The sequence below is a fragment of the Capra hircus genome, chromosome 16 (genome assembly GCF_001704415.2).
Source record: "Capra hircus breed San Clemente chromosome 16, ASM170441v1, whole genome shotgun sequence".
NCBI lineage: Eukaryota > Metazoa > Chordata > Mammalia > Artiodactyla > Bovidae > Capra > Capra hircus.
In genome coordinates this window covers 19,538,193-19,552,579 of record NC_030823.1, presented here as the reverse complement: position 1 = coordinate 19,552,579, position 14,387 = coordinate 19,538,193, and the positions used below count along the sequence as shown (strand labels likewise).

Below are 14,387 nucleotides of genomic sequence, written 5' to 3'. Positions count from 1 at the left end.
CTAAGTATGTTGAAGTGGGATAAGATGATAAAGATTTTTACACCATCTTATACACCTTTTATTACTTAGGATTTACTCTTATAAAAGGCAGTTTTGTATGCACAATGGATTTTGTGTAAACATATGTAGACATATGCTTATATTTTTGAAACCCATGGTATTGTGAGCATCATAAATGGGTGATTTAAGAAGCCTTTGGTCAGCCAGCAGAGGCCACTCACAGCTTGCTACTAAAACAGAACGGCAGAGTGAAACTCTTTCTTTAATCACTATTGGCCATCATTCTGAGCTGGTTAATTTTTAGTTCCTTACTCTTAAAAAAAAAAAAAATTACCATGGAGCAGTGTGAAAAACAGTTGTTGCTGTATTTGTTCTTTAATTATATAGTGATTAATCTTTTCTATTAAATCTTTTAGATCATCATTTTGTAGACCAGAAATGAGGATTTATACACTTAATAATTAGAAGCATTATTATTCTAATAGGCCAATAATTCTAAATTCTTAATTATTAATGCTGACTTATTTTAACTAGGAAAAAGCTGTTTAAAGTGAAGATGTAAAACAGTTACACTGTTTAGTCTTAGAATGAAAATATAAGAATTGCTAGTGTTGTCATAGATCTACATGTATGTTTGTTTGTATATTTCCGTATCTTCAGCAGCTTAGCATAACATACACTTTAAGAATTATTTTAAAGATATATGTGCACTGCTGTTACTTGAAAAGGTACTAAGATTACTTCCAGATTACCTGGAGTCTGTTGTCACTTCTTGATGTGACGCTAGCAGCTGAAAGGTTAGCATCTTCCCTTTGACACATACGATTTCTGCCAGGATGGCTAATCCTCTATTGAAAGCCTTGAGCTTCTCTGTGCTTTATTTCCTGTGATTTTTTTTTAAATAATTCTTTATAAAACCTTTCTGGATTGAAGGTGTAACCTCACATTTACATTGTTATCTGCTTTTGAAGGAAAAAAATAGCCCAACTTCTCTAATTATCCAGGTTCCTTCACATATTCTCATCATGAAATGTTTAGTCCTCTCCAGCGCAGTTTTTAATTTTTTCCCTACTTTGCCTGTGATGACTTGTGGTGGAGCCGTTTGTTATTCTTGTTAGTCTATCTGTAACATGGACTGACAACCTTGTTTGAGATGCCATGCTCACACTTGCCTATATTTAAAATAGCCCCGTGGGGTACCCCGAAGTCGCAAGTAAAGACCAGAATGTCCTTGGATGTATATTTATAGGCTGAAGAGTTTCCAACGATATAATCTCTATTCAAGTCAGCATCTCCCGTGGCAAATTCCCCAACACAGGAAACACTTGTTTTGGTGTATTGTCTCCTTTGTGTGGTCCTCTGCGGGGGGCAATTGGGAATAGAACAGCTGAGGTTCAGATCTTGTTTAGTCTTAGTAATCTGAGTGTTACGTGCCCTCACCTCAGTGGGTAATACTTTCTTCATCTAGTGTTTGAGAAAAATGATGTTTATTCACTTTAGCCACCTTGCCCGTAAAAACTTACCTTATAAGCTGGCAACACTGATAAAAGACTGATGACAATGTAATTGTCATCATTAATCACAACAGGATTTCTACAAATTCTATTAATTCTTGATGTGTCATCAGTGGTCATTATCACACTTTCTTTGTTGGGTTGTTCATGCTTACATCGTCCCAAGAAGAGTTAAAAATTGCATAGTAAAAGTATAATGGGACAGTGTGGACCCTTTAACCTTGACAGTCAGGTAAAAGTCATCAGATTCACTCACTATGATACATCTCTACTATGAAAATGAAAGTCATTCCATTCTGTCTGACTCTTTGTGACCCCATGGACTATAATAGAGTCCATGGAATTCTCCAGGCCAGAATACTGGAGTGGGTAGCCTTTCCCTTCTCCAGAGGATCTTCCCAATCCAAGGATCAAACCCAGGGCTCCTGCATTGCGGGCAGATTCTTTACCAGCTGAGCCACAAGTGAGGCCCAGGAATGCTGGAGTGAGTAGCCTATCCCTTCTCCAGTGGATCTTCCCTGCCCAGGAATTGAACCAGGGTCTCCTGCATTGCGAGCGGATTCTTTACCAACTGAGCTTTCAGGGAAGCCTTACATCTCTACTATAATATAATCTAATTAACACAAAGGTGAAGAAAGTAGTTGCCGCTAATAAGACGGTTTTTTTCTCCCTGAAAGTCTTAACCAGTGTGAACTCAGCTAATAAGAGCAAGATTGGTTGTGAATGTCTTATACATAAAGATGAATAATGATGTGAACCTAGTACATCTTTCTGTAATGTTACTCGATTTTATAAAATCCCAAATTCTGAGGCATCTTCTTAATTGGAAAACCAAACTCTAGTGTACAATGTAATAATTTAGTACAACAGTTTTTGCAATCTCAGGTAATTCAGTTGTTCTCAGAAATGATCTTCCATCCCGTATATTCTTTCCAGAAGGACATCATTGTCTGACGCTAATACTTCTGGTGGGCTCAGATCCAGCACCTTGTCTGCACACATTAGGCATTCTACTTTCACCTATTACGTTTTTAGTTTCTTATAACCAGTGAAGAGGATTTTGTAGTCTACTGTGTGAATTCACGGGGCTTCCCTGGTGGCTCAGTAGTAAAGAATCTGCCTGCCAGCGCAGGAGACACAGGTTCAATCCCTGGGTCAGGAAGATCCCACGGAGAAGGAAATGGCAACCCAATCTAATATTCTTGCCTGGAAAATCCCATGGACAGAGGAGCCTGGCAGGCTACAGTCCATGAGGTCACAAAGAGTTGGACACAACTTAGCAACTAAATAACAACAACATATAAATTCACATTTACTTTAATAATAGTCTAGACAAATGAAAGTAAAATATGGATTAGTGTATGAATTATTTACTGACCTTTCTTGGGGGAAAAAAACCCCTTCAAATTAGAGGAGTCTCAACACAGGACTTTATCATGATATCATAAAGATTAGTGATCTTTGTAACAGTATAACTAAATCAATGTAACAATCAATGTAGATCAATGTAACAATATAACTAAAATCACCCAACTGAATGGAAACCACATACCACTCATTATATAGTAAATCTCGACATGATTTTATGTGCACAGTAATAACTAGTAAATATCTGTTGAATTGTTTCCAGTAGAGCAGTTTGGGGTTTAGAACAAGGAGGAATCAGCTATTGCATCAGAAGCTGGAGAGGGATCACAGTGGGAAGCAGAGATGAGATAAGAGAGGGTTTTGAATGCATTTCTTATTAGCTTGAGTTTTACTTTCAGTGAGGAGCTATGGATGGCTCTGGCATGAGAAAATCAACACATTGAAAAGCAGTGATTTAGAAAGTTGAGTTTGGTGAGTTGGTAAGATGAATTGGAGAAGGGAGAAAGAAATTGCATACAACTCCCTTCTCACAGGTGATTTTCTTCCCCCTTATTCCTCTGAAATCAGATCACTACTTTGTTTCCCTTTAATCTTATAAATGATATCCATTTATAGTACCTGAATTTGTCCCTTTGTTGTGTTTACTTTCAAAGTTATCCTAAAGTAATTTCCACTCTTGTATATGTTATGTTAAAAGTGATTCTAATGTTATTTTCTTGAATGTTTTCCATCCCCAAATAAATTGCACCGTTTGTGAATTGTGACCATTCTGTATTATATATGAGAATAGATAACACAGTGAAATATTTTATTCATTCTCCTAACTATCTTGTACCAGTTTTTTAGAACACCAATATAAAACTCAGTTGCCCTCATGGGAAATATTTTGGAGAATCTTGCTCTGTTCTCTTGTGTGTGATTAAAAGATGGACACTTAACACCTTCATTTTAACAACTATGAATTAAAATCAACTATTCCAAAATGTTTAGAATATTATTTTCTTCCACTTATTTTTAAATGAAGATGAATGTATAGACTAGCAACTACAGTAAGTTTCCTTCCACCTCTTTGCTTTCGTCTCCTTACCTTCTTGTCCCTAGGTTTTAAAGTTCTATTTTTAAGCTCCTTTTTGTTGAATTGTTTTCCTTAATATCTGTCACATGTATTTGACTGACACATTTGTTGAATGTACCAGGGGGCCTTCATGCAGAGCCTGCTAAACTTAAAAGGCTTGTTTCTTTCTTCTGAGAAGTTGAGTCAAATTAATAATGGTTCTTCGAGAAGTAGGAAACTTCTGGGTCTTGACAAACTGGCAGGGAGGCTCAGACAATGTCTCCCTGCAGCCTGGAGGCCAGGCAGATTTGATTGAGCAGTCCTCACAAAACTGAAAGGCCTGCTTTTGAATGGCAGCCTGCCACCCTAAGTGTTTGTCAGTGTAGGCACTGAAGCAGAATAACATTTGGAAGGCAAATAAAATATAATTGTAAGTGAGAGAAAAGTTGGAGGAGAATGCCTCTACTAGAGGCAGAGAAAGAAGCCTGGACGGGTGGTTTCTTGGGTTTGTGTGGCGACATAACACATCATAAATTTATAGAAGGAATCTTACTTGTGGAGAACATAAGTGAGCTATCATCCATATTGAATAAACTCATTATTAGTCTCATAGGACCACTGTGTCTCAGGAAGTCTACCTGATTTGGAAAGTAACTCATTCAACCATCTTAATTATAGAAGAATGGGATGAGATGCAGTGGGTTTGGTAACAGTAACAAAATGAAAATGATATATAAAGCCAACTGTTTTGTTTATCTTTGAGGGAAAGTCATAATATCAGTGTTAACAAATCAGTGATAGAAAAAATAAGAAATTTCTTTTAACATCTCTAATAAAATTGAGGCTAAAAAGCCTCTTGATGGAAGTGAAAGAGGAGAGTGAAAAAGTTGGCTTAAAGCTCAACATTCAGGAAACAAAGATCATGGCATCCGGTCCCATCACTTCATGGGAAATAGATGGGGAAACAGTGGAAACAGTGTCAGACTATTTTTTGGGCTCCAAAATCACCGCAGATGGTGACTGCAGCCATGAAATTAAAAGACACTTACTCCTTGGAAGAAAAGTTATGACCAACCTAGACAGCATATTGAAAAGCAGAGACATTACTTTGCCGACTAAGGTCCGTCTACTCAAGGCTATGGATTTCCAGTGGTCATGTATGGATGTGAGTGTTGTACTGTGAAGAAGGCTGAGCACCAAAGAATTGATGCTTTTGAACTGTGGTGTTGGAGAAGACTCTTGAGTCCCTTGGACTGCAAGGAGATCCAACCAGTCCATTCTGAAGGAGATCAGCCCTGGGATTTCTTTGGAGGGAATGATGCTGAAGCTGAAACTCCAGTACTTTGGCCACCTGATGCAAAGAGTTGACTCATTGGAAAAGACTCTGATGCTGGGAGGGATTGGGGGCAGGAGGAGAAGAGGACAACCGAGGATGAGATGGCTGGATGGCATCACGGACTCAATGGACGTGAGTCTGAGTGAACTCCGGGAGATGGTGATGGACAGGGAGGCCTGGCGTGCTGCAGTTCATGGGGTCGCAAAGAGTCGGACAGGACTGAGCGACTGAACTGAACTGAATAAAATTGAGAGAGATACTTTGTCATTGAAATAATTTGGCTAAATTTCCCTTATATGGGTTCATGTTGACCTTATGAATTCCGATGGTGGTACCTGTACAGCTACTATTGCATTTTCATCTAGCACTGCTGTATTGTGATCTTCTGAGGTTGATGAGTCGATGGTAAATAACAATATAAAGACTGAAACCCCTGTGATCTTTTAGCCATATAGTTTATTTCACAGTCTATTAAGGTCAGAAGTTGACACAAACACTATGCTACCCAGAGACCATTCATTCCTATCGAACTTTAATTTTTTTTAATAATTTGCATATAAGCAGAGGTAATGAAAACAAATATGCTTACTTTATTTAGGATTGTAGTCACTACTGATATAGTAATATTTAACAAATGAATCATAAAATTTCAGAGCATATAGTGTATTGTTTAAGGTTATTATCAGTAAATATCGGCTAATTATATAAATGATTATCTCAAGAGTTTTAACAAACAACAAGAACTGGATTGTGGAGCTACTGTTTCTCATGAAGAACAGAACACCTGTTTCCTGTCTGGCCTTGTGAAATAAAATCAACTTTTGGTAACAAACTTTACAACATGAATATCTTATAGGTTATTTAAAGAGTTATGATTTTTAAAAATTTGTCATTTCTTTCTAAGACATTTTTGAAATAACTGGAAGGCATCTTTTTTAAGAGAATAAAGTAATCACCATTCTTGAATGTTTACTAGAAATTAATAATTTGACCTGATATTTTAAATTGCTTCATTTTATTTTTAGAAAGATTAACCCTGAATTATAACTTTTAGGAAGAATTTTAAAAGAATGTTTCTTGATATTTTATAATTCTTTGAAGTAACTACTAATAATCAATTGTATTAAACACATGTTTTCAAGTTTAAAATACACTGAAAATCTAGGATAGCCCTGATTTTCATGAGCTGAATTCTGTACTAAGATCTTATTGTTCAGTCACCAAGTCACGTCTGACTCTGCAACCCTATGGACTACAGCATTCCAGGCTACCCTGTCCCTCACCATCTCCCGGAGTTTGCCCAAGTTTATGTCCATTGAATCAGTGATGCCATCCAACCATGTCATCCTCTGTCACCCTCTTCTCCTCTGCCTTCAATCTTTCCCAGCATCAAGGTCTTTTCCAGTGAGTCAGGTCTTTGCATGAGGTGGCCAAAGTATCAGAAATTCAGCTTCAGCTTCCAATGAGTATTCAGGGTTAATTTCCTTTAAGACTGACTGGTTTGATCTCCTTGCTGTCCAAGAGACTCAAGAGCCCTCCAGCACTGCAGTTGGCAAGTATCAATTCTTTATGGTGCAGCTTTCACATCCATACATGACTACTGGAAAGACCATAGCCTTGACTGTATGGACCTTCGTCAGCAAAGTGTTGTCTTTGCTTTTTAACACACTGTCTAGGTTTGTCATAACTTTTCTTCCAAGAAGCAAGAGTCTTCTAATTTCGTAGCTGCAGTCACCATATGCATGATTTTAGACCCCAAGAAGAGGAAATCTACCACTGTTTCCAACTTTTCCCCTTCTATTTGCCATGAAGTGATGGGACCAGATGTCATAATCTTAGTTTTTTTTAATTGAGTTTTAAGCCAGTTTTTTCACTCTCCTTCATCACTCTCATCAAGACATTCTTTAGTTTCTCTTTGCTTTCTGCCATTAGAGTGGTATTGTCTGCATGTCTAAGGTTGTTGATATTTCTCCTGGCAATCTTTATTCTGCCTTATAACTCATCCAGCCCAGCATTTTGCATGATGTGCTCTGTGTATAAGTTAAATAAACAGAGTGACAATAAACAGCTTTGTCATACTCCTTTCTCAATCTCTCTCACCTTTTTGGTAAAGGTGTCTAATCCCTAAAGTAGCAAAAGATTCCCATTATTAGAATATTTTACTCCAGAGGCAGACCAGTGTCATTGACCTGAAAAGATTATCATATATAGATCTCAGTGTTTGTTTCATTTTTTAAAATTCTAAATTATGCCTATTTGAATATCTTTAAAAGTAAAACCAAAACTGACTTGAAATAATGAAATGGGATATTTACATCTTTTTAAAAGGGGGGCTATGTACTAGGTGAATATGTAAACTCATTTAAATATCTACATTTGCTATTATAAATCTTCTGTGAGTTGTTTACAGCAATTGAATTGCACTCATAGTTTCTACATATGATTTCTGAGAAATATATAGTATGATTATTTCTGACTAGATTGAAAGCTTACATTTGTATTGTGGTATAAATTAGTTATAAATTCTGTTTTATTGTATTCAGTTGCATTGTTTTTCTTTGGGCAATTTATCACATGGGTGTATGTGAAATTCTTTCATTTATTAAATTTCAGATTATGTATCTCAAGCCAGAGCAAGACTTAAACATTTTTCCATAAGTATAGCTGCAGGTAAACAAGCAATTTTAGCCCTGAAAATAGCTTCTGCTTCTGTCAACATGTTGTTTATTTTTTCTCTGAGATAAAAAGTTCAGTTTTCTGATATTTGTACCAAGATAAAGTCAGTAAACAAGATTAATATAGTGTGGAAAAGGTTGTCAGCAGCCCTGGCAAAGGAAATAAGTTGCCTGTACATAGAACATACTGTAAACTGAATAAAAGTGTCAGGTCCACCCTGAGATAATGTGATCATGAACCTCTAACAAAGCATGACATAGGCACAGTCGGCTTTTCTCATAGCCACGGTGTAGAAAATGGATTACTGCATTCCAGGGTTACCCACTGGAGGAGCATGAAAACCTCATTCTGAGATGAATGCAGGATGTAGTCCTGGAGTTGAGCCACATGTTTACCTGTGGTGCTCAAACCGTAGGGTTATTAATGTCATCATCTGTGCACATTTGCAGTATTTGCAATTCTTGGAATTTCAGTGTGTGCTGGCATCCCTGTTACCCGAGTGAAAGAAGATGACATACATTTTTGAAAATGTTCGTTTCTTTTCAGAGGCATTTGTTGCCTCATCATGCCTTTCTGGATTCTGTATGTTAAGTGGCACTCCTATAATTATAGAGGGTTGGTGGTTTTTTTTTGTAATATGATGAAGCATTACGTAAAGCCTTAAGTTGTAACTTTATCTCTTGTCAGTTGTGATTGTGGATTCATTCTTGCATGATGCTATGTTTATGTTCCTGTTGAGAACCCTCTATTAGAGAGAAAAGTTGTGACATGGAAAATAGGAATAGCTTGCATTATCAAAAAAGTTGAACCTTTAATTCTTTATCAGGTTTTTACTTTGATTTAGAAATAAAGGCATAAAATTTTTTCTCTTAAATGAAATCATTGTTCTATATAAATACACAGATAATTCCTAACTTTATGGGAAAATTATAAAAAGGACTATTCACTGCTCCCTTGACTTAAGTTTTTGTATGCATTTTTTACATACAGTTGATTTATAATGTTGCATTAGTTTCAAGTGTACAGCAAAGTGATTCAGTTATATATATTTATATATATATTCTTTTTCATTGTAAGTTATTATAAGATAATAAATATACTTTCCTGTGCTATACAGCAGATCCTTGTTGCTCATCTATTTTATGTAGAGCAGTATGTATATATTAATTTGTATGCATTTAAGTGTGTGCATTATAATACATGTCATTTACATTTAAGAATTAAATACAAAGATGTTGTTCCTAGGAAATACCATCTTCTCAACACTAATTAAGTAAACCTCTTTTTTTTACATACAGTTAAATATATTTGCATTTGTTCTTGCCTGGAGAATCCCAGGACGGCAAAGCCTGGTGGGCTGCCGTCTGTGGGGTCGCACAGAGTTGGACACGACTGAAGTGACTTAGCAGCAGCAGCAGCAGTATTTGGAAATGAGATTCAGTGGTCTAGTTCTTCAGAAAGTTGTTTTTTTCTGTTATAAAGATACTTTTTAAATAGTCTTAAAATTCTAGCAGAGGAACTATGCTAGACTAAAAGAAGTAGTTCATTCTTACCAGGAATTTAATTATACTTTTGGTCCATGCAGTTGTGTCTTAGATTTTGAGACCTGTTACATTCTGCATTTCAGAGTGGATGTCTTCAAATGAAAACATGCCTATTATTCACTGCCTTTTACAGACTCACCTGTGACTGGTTTTGGTTTTAAATCTTTCAGGTGACAACTCCTGGCCCAGTCAGCAACAAGAGAATGGTTCACTTTTCTCCAGATTCTCATCACCACGAGTGAGTGTGCACTGTATTTGTATAATCTTGTTGGGCTCTTCTGCATCTTTTTTGGGGGAAATTGGTAACTATTGCTAGTAAAGATGGTTTAATTTAAATACACCTTAAAAAAGAGTAATAAACATCATATGCCAATAACAGTAGTCCAATAGAACAATTTAAATGAAACCCATGGCAGAAATTTAAAGAAAGGTTTTTAAATAGTCACTGTTTTACTTGTGATAAAATTTGAAATTCATGTGTTATTGAAATTCATATATTATCTTAAAGCATTTACACTTTCATTACATTAAGTAGCATCAGGCTCTCACTTCCTTCCTCCCACAGCCCTTTCTAAAGTATTGAAATGAAGAGTGAGTGATTCTTTTTCTCATTAATTCTCTACCCTCTGCTCCTGTCCAGCATGAGCTGTGAAGGAACCAGAATGTATTTACATTTAACAACAAAAAAAAGAGACTAATTTACTAGACAATTCAAAAAATTAAAGCTTTGGCTTTAATTTTAGTGAGTTTGGACATGAATTTGAGCAAACTCTGGGAGATACCACAGCACAAGTAGCCTGATGTGCTACACTCCATGGGGTCTCGAAGAGTCGAACTCAACTTAGCGACCGAACAAGGACAAATTAGTGAGTTATGGGGTGGCTTTCTAGGTGCTGATTCTGTTTCTAAATATATCTTTTTTGGAAAACCTTAAATAAGTTGTGTATTTTGTCCCAATACCCTATGTCTCCCATGAAGCTGGTTGAACTTGAGAAAGGCCATTAAAGTATGGAATGATATGAATTAATTATTGAATGAATTTTTTTCTGGAAAACAATTATATTAGTACCCACTAGATCCTATTTTTTTAAATCTACTTTTGTAAAATAGGAGTGTAATTGCTTTATAATATTGTATTAGCTTCTGCTGTGCAACAGTGTGAATCAGCTATGTGTACACATATATCCCCTCCCTCTTAAATTTTTTAGCTTAATTTATAAATTTTGTTAATATAATTTATGTGATATAAGATTATTTATATAAATTATTTTTATACATTTATTTTTTAGCCTATAATATCACAATCTTCCCTTTTAATAGCTTATCTTATTCATTTTTTATTATCCTGTAAGACCTTCTCTCTTTTTTTTTCCCTCAAACAGAAAAGAAAAATGGATAAAGCATTTTTTAATTTCAAAACGACAACCATTTGTATGTTTTCATTTCAGTCTTTGTTCTGGTATAAAACCAGTACTCAAGAAAACAGATCTGGAGTTATATTTAAATCAAAAATTACATTTGATAAAAATTTTAAATGCTCTGAGGCCAAACAATCTCTTTATCACCATCATAGCCCGGTACTAGTTACTGAATGAGTGAGGATATGGAAGTTTGTGTTTAAAATAGGACAAAATTGGTAATGTCAGTCGAGTGTTTCGTCTCAAATTAGCAGGTATGACCCTCATTTATAATATCCTGACATCCTTCCACACCCATCTCCCAGTGGTTCTCAATCAATTAAAAAAGAGTTTCTGGGGATGGAACTTAGATGCCACTGTTTTCAGAGTTTCCCAGGTCATCCCAGTGTGTTTCATTACCATTCTCTCAGCACTCAGGATAACGTCGGTCAATGACTAAAGTGGTCTAAAATGGTCATTTTACCACCTTGCACTCTTCATGTGACTAGTCCACTTTATTTTAGTAATCTCATTCTGACCTCCTCTTTTGCATATCCTGCTCCATTATTTTAATTAAAACTCCATTATATTATATACGTTTCTTTCTGCCTCTGCTCTCTCACTATTTCAGTACACACTACTTACTTCTGCTACTTAATTTCAGTTCTGATCCTTTTATTCCCCTATGAAAACTTCTTGTATTCTTCTTGACGGTAGAGAAACCTTAGCATATGATTAAACACCTTCTGCATTATGGCTCCGTTTCCCTTCAACTTGTTCCCATTGCCTCTCCCTCGGAACACCCGTGTTCCAGCTGTCTGCCTCTGTTCCCTGAATATAACGTACTCTGCTTCACTGGCTTCTTTCGCCACTGACTTTCTTTGCTCATTTCTTCCTACCTATATCTGTCAAAACCTTATTTGTTATTCAGGGCTGTTTGAAAAACCGTTTATTTATAAGATGTACTAGGTGCAAGTAACAGAATGTGAAATTAACACTAGCTCAAACCAAAAGGTTTTTTTTTCCCCGTCACATGAAAAGTTAAGAGGAAAAAGGTTCTAGAGTTTGCCACTAACCATAAGGTATTATCAGGGGCCAGACTGCTTCTCTTTTTCTGTTTCATCATCTGTATTAGTGTACTATTAGGGGTCTTGTAACAAAAGGCCACAAACTGGTGGCTTAAAAAACAAATGTATTGCCTCATAGTTATTTTCTTTTTCCATACTTTTTATTTCGTGGCAGAATAACATTCTTCTTGTGTTCTTGTACTCTCCCTTTAATTTTCTATATTAAAACATTTTTTTCCATTGAAGTATAGGTGACACACGGTGACGTATTCATTTCAGTTATTGCAGAGGCTGTCTTCTCCCATTGTAAACTTTCACCTCCTTTGTGGTAGATTGATCGCCTGCATAAGTGTGGGTTCATTTCTGGGCTCTCTACTCTGTTCCCTTGATTTGTGTAACTTTTTTTGTACTGTCCTGTTTTGATTGCTATAGCTTTGTCGTATAGTTTGAAATCAGGGAGCGTGAGTCCTCCAAGATTTGCTCTTTCTTCCTTGAGGGCTTTGACTGCCTCACATTTCTGAAGGCTGGAAGTTCACGATCGAAGCGTCAGCAGGGTTGGCTCCTTCCAAGGGAACCAAGGGAGAGTCTGTTCCTTGTTCCCGCTTTGCTTGTGGTTGACTGGCAACCTTTGTCATTCCCTGACTTTTCTGCATCACACAGCCTGTGCCTCCCCCTTCCCACAGCCTTTTGCCTGTGCCTGTATCTGTGTCCAACTTTCTGCTTTTTGTAGTGACACTGATACAGATATATAATAGCATTTTATAAGGTTGTATTGAATTAGGGCCTACCCTAGTGACCTCATCTTAACTTGATTACCTCTGAAAAGACCTGATCTCAAAATAAGATGATGTGTTTTTATACTGGGGGTTAGGACTCCAACATGTCTTTCAGGGGGATACATTTCAACATAGCCATCTTCCTGGTCTTTTTCTCTTACGTACATATTTACTGCCTCATAGTCTGAAGATGGTTCCACATATCATGTCTGCATTCAAGACAGGAAGAAGGGGAAAGACCAGGGCAAGCAGCTTTCCTCAAAAAGCAAAATTATTTTTCAAAATCACTCACCCACCTTCCCTTAATTCTCATTGGCCAGAACTGGGTTACTAGGTCACCTGTAGTTGCAAGGGAGTTTAGGAATATAGATGTTTAGCAGAGGTTTAAATCAGGCGTGATAGGTTACTTGAGTAGGGCACATGAAAAAATGGAAGTGAAAGTCTTAGTTGCTTATTCGTGTCCAACTCTTTGGGGCCCCACGAACTGTACCCCACCAGGCTTCTCTGTCCATGGAATTCTCCAGGCAAGAATACTAGAGTAGGTATCCATTCTCTTCTCTAAGGGATTTTCCTGACCCAGGGATTGAACCCAGGTCTCCTGCATTGCAGGCAGATTCTTCCCCATCTGAGCCACCAGGAAGCCCTGTAACAAAGTAAGGATTAGGAGAGGAAACTATCTGTTGGGTAGAGCTAACAAAATTTGTCATATTTAGCTCACTGGCTCACTCTCTTCCTTCCATGCATACATACCATGTGAAATGCCTTTCTTGCCTTTTCCAAAGAAGACCACTTCAGAGTCTCGTCCAGTTACTTATTTATCTCAAAATCTCATCGAAGTCCTCCAAGTGACATGAAATTTCAATCAGATCTGGCTATGGCTCCTTGTAGTATGTGGTATGTAGTATAAATTAAAGATGCCTGCATACAAAATATAGAATTGCAGAAAATAGAGTACTTCACAAAAGTTCTAATTTACTGAAGAAAGCACTTAGTACTCAGTTTTTGCCACAACACATACATCCAGTTTGGCAAACAGTCCTGATTTGCTTTCTTGGAGGACTTCCTTGTATTTATACTGTAAGATCACAGCTGATCTGTCCATTGCAGCAGACAACCTTTAAGGATGCTACACAGTTTTTGCAACACGTTTCTCTTTTCCTTTTCAGCTTTAATGAGGTATAATTTACAAATAAAAACTTGTAAAATATTTAAAATGTACATCATGATAATTATACATACATACATACACATTGTGAAAGAATTCCCACCATCAAACTAATATACCCCAGTTCACATATTTACTTTTTTCTTTTTCCTGGTGAGAACATTTAAGATCTATGGCCTAACTTTCAGTCATACAATATTAATTATAGTTGCCATCAGTGTCCATTAGCCCCTCAGGCTTTATTCACCTATAACTGAAAGTTTGTGCCCTTTTATCAGCCTCTCCCTATTTCTTCCACCCTACTCCTCACTCCAGCCCCTCTCAACCACCATTGTAGTCTGTTTCTACAAGTTCATTTTTTTTTTGGTAAGATTCCATATATAAATGATATCATGCACCATTTATATTCGTCTGTCTAGCTCATTGCACTTAGCACAATGCCCTCCAGGTTCATCCATGTGATCACAAATGGAATTATTTCCTTCGGTTG

At 36.7% G+C, this 14,387-nt stretch overlaps 1 protein-coding gene across 1 annotated transcript in view; it reads left to right on the top strand.

Moving 5' to 3' along the window:
• Window positions 1-14,387, top strand: part of GPATCH2 (G-patch domain containing 2) — a 202,139-nt gene that overhangs the window by 105,169 nt on the left and 82,583 nt on the right. Inside the window, exon 6 of the mRNA XM_005690474.3 lies at window positions 9,663-9,730. Coding sequence (XP_005690531.1) covers window positions 9,663-9,730 — 68 coding nt within the window. The remainder of the gene's footprint in view (window positions 1-9,662; window positions 9,731-14,387) is intronic.